Source organism: Aquarana catesbeiana, linkage group LG06 (assembly GCF_042186555.1).
Source record: "Aquarana catesbeiana isolate 2022-GZ linkage group LG06, ASM4218655v1, whole genome shotgun sequence".
Lineage (NCBI taxonomy): Eukaryota > Metazoa > Chordata > Amphibia > Anura > Ranidae > Aquarana > Aquarana catesbeiana.
Window position 1 is genome coordinate 266,843,596 of NC_133329.1, and position 7,837 is coordinate 266,851,432.

Sequence of the window (7,837 nt, forward strand, 5' to 3'; positions counted from 1 at the left end):
CTGGCTTTGTATTTTGCCTGATGTGTACTGGGCTGGGTTTTTCCACCTGTTGGGTACAAAGGATCTAATGATGCATCTGCTGTGTCCTTTACAACTAGCTGACAGCAACTCCCGATGTGCTGGCTGCATTTCAGTGCCGAAGAGGTTTGCTTACCAGCCCAGAGTGCTCCCTACTCCTGCAGTTTGATAAGCAGATTCCTCCAGCGACTTGCACATCAGGAGCTGCTTTTAGGTATTGTGAAGGAAAGCACACAGATGCAACAAAAGTAGGCCCCCACTCCTTCCTGTACATCCTAGTCACATGTACCTACCTGTGTGGAGCTGGAACTGACAGCTGATGTACAATGACCTGCAGAGGTTGTCAGTCCTACCCTGCAAACTGCAAGGGGGAGTTTAAGGCCACATTCACATTGTGCGGTACATAGAGGGACAAACCTTAATGCATTTTATGTTGCTCTTTACGTTGCATTGTGTTAAGGCAGCCCATTCACTTAAATGGGCCATCGGTGCACCACAACAGACCAGAAAACTTAACTACGGTTTTCCCAACATATTGTACCACAATACACAGTAGTTCCTTATCACATGTTGATACACTGCAACTTGTGCATTGAAGATGCATTTGGGAACACCTCTTCATAATGCTGCAGCATTAAAGTGGACAATGCACTGCAAGTTAAAATGCAGCAGTACCAAAATTTGTGGTTTTAAGGTGTGTTACATGCCTAACATGACACAAGGCAGCAAAACACAGTAAACCCATTGCTGTAGGGCTGACCTCTGAAAGTGTGGAGGGCTGTACTTGAGGGCCTCTGAACGCTACGACAATTGGTATAGATGAAAATGTACAGATCAATGTACACTTTTTGTTTTCACCTGTAAAAGTGTATGGGCTCTAAATGAGCAAAAAGCAGCCATGGGGGGGGGGGGGGGGGGGTGGTGGTGTGGTATGTGCTTCATTCATCAAATAACTTTTTCAACAAGATAATAATGTGGCTGTCCTTTATACAGCAGGTCCCGTTCACTAGTAAAGAATTCCAACATTTCTGGATTTCAGTGAAGGCAGGTTGAATATGTTGTAGAATGCTTTTCACTTTTGAGTTGATTCTGTAGGTTTACCACTGTGTCTGTGATGTATAAAGACTGTGTTAAAGCTTAGCTGCTGACTTCAACAGAAGGAGCACCACTTGGTTCACAGATTACCAGTTATCTGCCTTGCGAAGCTCTGTCCCATGAAATCTGTTTGTGGCGAATAAGGCAGTTTTGCTGTATGTTTACTGAATATACCTGTTTGAGTGATGTCATGCTCTATTCGCTATTTAATAACCAAGTCCATGGGACAGTTAGTAGATACTTTAAAAAGCTAGGTCTGATGTCTTTTAGTTTAGTTTTTAGGTCTTTTAGAAGTATACGTTCTATAAATATATATGCTTTAACTATAATAGTTTTCTTGCAGTCCAGATAATGCAATCCCAATGTCTGGATGGGTTAAATATCTTTAATAACATGTTTGTTTATAATAAGCACACTTTAAGCTGTGCCTACTAATGATGTCCCCTTTCCTCACAGTATCACATGCTCCTCCTCCTCCCCCTTCTATACTACAGGTAACTCCACAGTTACCGCTGATGGGATTTGTGGCGAGAGTTCAAGAAAACAGTAAGTTTGTATGTAGATAGCCTGCTAAACTTTTAGTCTGTACTATTTAGAAAAAAAATTAAGTTACCTAAGCCGACCTTAGATGGTTTGAATCTTGACCGGTTCACCAGGAACCAACCTTGATTTGAACCATGCATGGGCAGGCTGAATGTGCCCAAGCTGACGTTATAGCCGCTAGCAATAATCACTGTGTTCTCGCCGGGAGAACACAGTGGCTCCGCGGGAGGGATCCCTCCATCAAGACTGACTGTGTTGATGAAGGAATTGAGAAATTGCTCCATCTATGGCTGGCCTTAGAGGCAGTGTAATTTGTTGTGTTTTATAAAAGGGGATCCTTTGTTGTAGCAAGATGTGTAGAAAAACTTTAGCAGTCCTAATGTATACTTTTTTCTGTGTTTGTACATTAATTCACAAAATAATTGTTATATTGCAGCTTACCAGTCCTTAGATGTGCTGTGGCATTGATTTTCTCTTTTCATGCCAAGAACATGTTCAGCAGGTAGAGGAAAAAAAGTTGATTTTGTCAGAAATCCAGTGTCTATGTAACTTTGTTTGAATTGACCAAAAAAAGCAAAGAATCTACTACTAGTCTCATAAATCCACCACATAATGGAGATGAAAGAAGATGTATTTGAAGTCCAACCTGTGTGAAAACCATAGCTCCTTCCATAGATACAGTGAAGAAATGGGTGTAGTCACAAAGGGACATGGGCATGTTAAATGCAGGTTTACCAGATCAAAATAATGCAGCCACCACATCGAAGGATTAGTAAACTGTAAAATATTAAATATTAATATTAAAATATTATGTTTATTTTTTGGTTTAGATACACTGTCTGTAGAAGGGAATAGTTTCCATTGTATTGTTATTACTAGGTTAATATATCCCATAGTGCTGTAGAATAACAGTGCTGTTTTTATTATGGTTTACACTCAAAAGCAAAAAGATAATTATTAAGACTCAATAAAGAGTGAATTAAAGATGTAATTTATAATTATCTGCTGTTCATATCTTTCCCTAATCCCATATATATAACGCTAATTTAACTAAGCAAGTAAAATGTGTCCTTGTATTATTAATTTTGAATTCAGTTTCCCATTAAAAGTTTTTATACTGAGGTTTTGTTTTTACGATGTATATAATTTTTTTTTTTTTTTTTTAAATAAATGAACATGCAATACAGGATCCCCCCTTTGACACAGGATGCACACAACATGGTGGGTGTTAAGACAGAGCACAATAGAATCTGCCTTAGTAAGAGGGGGGGAGGTCCATGTATAATGTGTGCGTAAATTTCAGTTTTGAACTATTATTAAGCTAAGTAAACTGTTGTTTTGGTTTTTTTTTTCTTCACGCAATGCAGAAAAGAAGAGCTTTTGTAAATTTACAAATACAAGTCTAGATCTACTTGATGGCTGAACATAAGTATACAAAATATTTGTATACAGCATTTCATATTTACCTGAATAAATAGTTATACAAAGATACTCTACATTTTCTTAAGGCAGGAACACAATAATTTAACTAGATATATTTCTATGTCTGTGTCATGTTGGTTTCAGTTCCATTTGTGTAATTTAAGTGTATAGTATGGCTGTGAAGTGGAGGGAGGATCTCCACTGACACTGTCCGCTTTGTCTCTTCTCCATATGCCCTATAGGAAGTTGCTTCCTATGGTGGCATACATGACGGTGGGCGTGACTTAAGCTGGGCTGTTTGCATCCATAGACACTTACAGTCCAGCCCTGGCCCCTATTACCTCTTCAAAGTACTGTAAATGACTAACAGCAGCAGGAGCCAACAGCTCCCACTATTCTCAGCCAAGTTTGAGAGAGGGAAGAGGAGAGCTGCAGACGGGCACAGCACTGGATCAATGTAGGACTTCGTATTTATAGAAGGCGTGTCAAGAGCAGCTAAGGCTTTTGATTTTTTTTTCTTTTTTTAAAGGTTTACCTTAATGCAAAGAACGCATTAAGCTAAAATAAGAAAAAACTTTTTTGACTTTAGAACCATTTTAAGGCTAAGTTTACGCATGCGGATTGCTTTACAGAGGCCTTGAGCAGGCAGTGAAGAGGCAACATTTCGCCTACTTGGTGCCGGTTTTAATCCTGTAAAGCCTGTGCCACAACTGTGGGCATACCTGCCAAAGGGGTATAATTTTTTTTTCCATGCCATTTGTACATCCCCGTTAGACTACCTTTGCAGCTGAAGGGGGGGGCATTGAAAACACAAGTCAGTCAGGTATTTTACTATATCTATGATGACCAATCATATTCTCATTTTCACATTCTTAAGGATTAAAAGATAAAATATGCTTTGTCACTATGAACAGCTTTACTTTTCTTCCCATCTTGTTTTCTTAAGGATATAAATGAGTCCCTTAACATGCACCATTTTGTTTGTGTTTTTAAGTTTCAGAAACTCCACCTCCACCACCCTCTGCAGAAGAACCAGTATTTGATGAATCTCCTCCCCCGCCCCCACCTCCAGAAGATTATGAAGAGGAGGAAGCTGCAGTAGTAGAGTACAGTGACCCGTATGCTGAGGAAGACCCTCCTTGGGCACCTAGAAACTACTTGGAGAAAGGTAATGGTGTAACCTATTTGTTCTTGCAGCCACCTCTGCTACACTGGAAGTAAACAAGCCTTTATATGTGCCCAATGTTGTGGTCTATTCATACTGTGTTATATCTAATCATTTTGGATTGAATAATGTGGAATATATGATGCATTGTTGCCTTTGGGAGAAACTCTTGTTAGTTTATTCTGCCAGTTAAAGATTTTGAATCTAAAAGTGTTCTTTTGCAAACATAAGTCTTAAATGGATAAATAGTTTCAACTGCCAACTGTTACAGACTGTTTCCTCATTGATACAAGTTGTGCGCTTTACCCTGTTAATATCTTCCTTTTTCTTCCAGTTGTGGCAATTTACGATTATTCAAAGGACAAAGAAGATGAGCTGTCCTTTCAAGAAGGAGCTATCATATACGTTATTAAGAAGAATGATGATGGCTGGTATGAGGGTGTCATGAATGGCGTGACGGGTCTTTTCCCAGGCAACTACGTGGAGTCAATCATGCACTATTCTGAATGATGACAGGACCCTGCAACAATCCCTTCTCTCACCAGAATCTTTGGGGCTTTCCAGATTTACATGAGCCCCTGGGGGGCCACATTTATAAACTGAAGGAGATCATTGTCATTTGAACCATTTAAGTTTTGTTCATTTTTCTTTCTTATTAAAAGAAATAGTGCTACAAGTTGTTTGAACAAAAGTGATCTTCCTGCTGCTAAAGTGCAGTTTTGGGTTATTGGAATTTGTTGGTTGGACTCGAGATATCTTAAATCTACAAAAGGGTCTATGACATTACATTTATGAGCCCTATTTCACCCTTATCCCTGTCTGCCTGATGGTCACAAGTATCTGACTAGCCTAAAAGTATTTGATTTTTATCAGTTTCTTCCTGTGCCACGTATGTAATGAGTTAATCCTTGCAGTTTGCCAGGTCTTGTAAACTGTTCCACAGCTGCACTAGAAGCAGATTGATGCTAGCTGATGTCAAACCTTAGCTGAAGATGGATCTTTATCCATTTATATTGCAGATTGAGGTCGTTTTGTTTACTGTGTAAAGCACCAAAGAAACCTTTTTAAGAAGAAACACAGAGAAACTGTTTATCAAGAACATCTAAACAGGAAAAAATATGCACAGCTATAGTAGTGTAGAAATACAATAAAGAAAAAAAGTTTATGCTGTTATGGGGAGTGTACCAACAGCCTTCAGTGTTCAATGCAACAGTTAACAAAATGCCTAGTATACAATTTACTGTTAAAAAACCCCAAAGACTTACTGACTATAGCCATTTATATTGACAGTCTTAATATGAGCAAGTATTTTTCATGTTTACCCATGAAATCCATCTTTTGCTTCATTTACTAATATACAGTTCAATATGTTTATGAATGGACACATGAGCAAACCTTTGAACTGCCACTTGTGTGTTTTTATTCCAGCGCCCAATAAATCTGAATATCATATAGTAATGACCATTAAGTCTTATCTGTGGTACAAGACTATGACTGAATAGATTTCACTGTGTGTCAAGCCATTCTGTGGCACCACGAGCGTGTTGGAGACAATCAAAAAGATGTGGCCACGTAAGCTGGTGACCTAAAATTGTCACTTTGTACATCTTGCTGGTGGTTTGCAGTCTAGTTGCGAACTCAGGAACTGTTTGTTTACCCTTCCCTAAATAAAATTACAATAATAGCACATAGTTATGCTGACTTTAAATGTTATTATTCATTGTACTGCATTAACTGTGGCTAGAGACCTCTTTTCATTGCTTTGTGCTAATGCTTGCTGTTATGAAGAAATGGTTTCTTGCAAACCACTTGTATATAATGTGATTTCCCTTACAATAAATCTGTCCAGATCATGACGTCTCCAGATTAGTGGATATCCTCTACCTGATTTTCTCTATCAGTGCGACAGAGCATTGCTAGCAGTAATTGGGTAGGTCAAAGACCAACTTAATGGTATACCACAATTTTTTTTTGTAGATCTCTGAAAACCCTTGTTTATTTAATTGTTTACAAATTAAATAACTTGGCATCCTATGTGAATAAGAGACAGCATAGTGCAGCTAAGGCCTAAATACTATGAAAACTGCCTAAAATAGGGAACAAAAGGGATTTTGAAGGGGCACTACAGATTTTTTTCAGTGTTACCTCTGCACAGAAAACACTTATCAGGTTTTATTTTTGCTTTAATCTATCTTTTATCATTATTGGTGTTGCTATTGGGCATTAACAACTCAGACCTGGATAGCCAACCAGTGACCCTCCCCCCAGCATTTAGAGCCAGTTAAGGGACCTCTGTCAGGAGGGAGCAGGAAGCATATTGTAGGATTACCATATGAATCGTACCAGGTTTTGTCATGCATTCACAGCAAAGAACTGTGGAGAATTGCCTGACAATTTCCAGTTATTGACTATGTAACCAGCAAAACACTCTTAAGTTTGCAGGAGGAGAGAAGGTTATAAACCAACAAAGTACCTGAATCTTTTCAGGCACTCTCTCTAATAATTCCTCAAGCTCATTGAAAGTGCTTGATTATAGTAAGGCGATTTCCTATTACATCATGAAAATTGAACATGTACCCTGTGACCTATATGAGGAGAGGGAGTGTTAGCATAGGCACAAAAATGTGTTTATCCACATAAACCTGGCAGTAAATGCTTAGAAGTGCCATAAAGTGTGCTTTTTTTTTTACAATTTATAATAGTTTCCTAAATTAAAATGGGGTTATGCAATGAGGCAACGTAAGACACCAGCTATGTATAGTAAAAAAAAAGTCATATTCACAATGAACTTTATTAATTCTGTGATAGTTTAGTGGCTTTAACTTTTTTTATTTTAAATCCTGTTTTAAAATTTTTGGTTCCATTATAGTAGCATTTTTTTTATAGCGGATTCATGCTGCCCAGTGCCAGGTTAGTAGGAGGAGTAAAAATTGTTACATAATACTGTGGAGGTGCATCTGTTTACTGCTGTAATTTGGGCATAAGACTGGGGTTGCTTGTATTGTGTGCAGAAGATTAAAATAATGGTGAAATGTACTGAAGATCAAGACCCCCATTATTTCAATGTAATGTTTTAATTACTGTTAAATATATGTAAAATAAGTCTTGAATTATATTGTCACATTTTTTTTTTTTTTTTAGCAATGCAGTTGCACTTTACCTCCTAATATGAAACAGATTTTCTAAAAAAGTAAGCTTTATATCTCCATTTAAAGTTTTGAAAACTATCATTAGAAGATTGTGCCAAAGCAATTGCTTTAACCACTTCATCCCTGGAAGAATTTACCCCCTTCCTGACCAGTGCACTTTTTGCGATACGGCACTGCGTTGCTTTAACTGACAATTGCGTGGTCATGTGACGTTGCACCCAAACAATTTTTTTTTTTTTTTTTGCCACAAATGGAGCTTTCTTTTGGTGGTATTTGATCACCCCTGCGGTTTTTATTTTTTGCGCTATAAACAAAAACAGCGACAATTTAGAAAAAAAGCAATATTTTTTTACTTTTTGCTATAATAAATATCCCCCAAAAATATATAAAAAAAACTAATTTCTTTCTCAGTTCAGGCCGATATGTATTCTACATATTTTTGGTA

At 37.8% G+C, this 7,837-nt stretch overlaps 1 protein-coding gene across 28 annotated transcripts in view; it reads left to right on the forward strand.

Annotated features, from left to right (window-relative positions):
• Positions 1–7,279, forward strand: part of ABI2 (abl interactor 2) — a 182,302-nt gene extending 175,023 nt beyond the window's left edge. For 27 of the 28 annotated variants that reach the window (XM_073633333.1, XM_073633334.1, XM_073633331.1 and 24 more), the window contains 3 exons: positions 1,570–1,659; positions 4,073–4,246; positions 4,578–7,279. In XM_073633333.1, coding sequence (XP_073489434.1) covers positions 1,570–1,659; positions 4,073–4,246; positions 4,578–4,753 — 440 coding nt within the window. In that variant the 3' untranslated portion in view covers positions 4,754–7,279. Of the gene's footprint in view, positions 1–1,569; positions 1,660–2,843; positions 2,878–4,072; positions 4,247–4,577 lie in introns of those variants that run through there. The other variant, XM_073633344.1, reaches the window with a different exon arrangement.
• Positions 7,280–7,837: the final 558 nt, after the last annotated feature.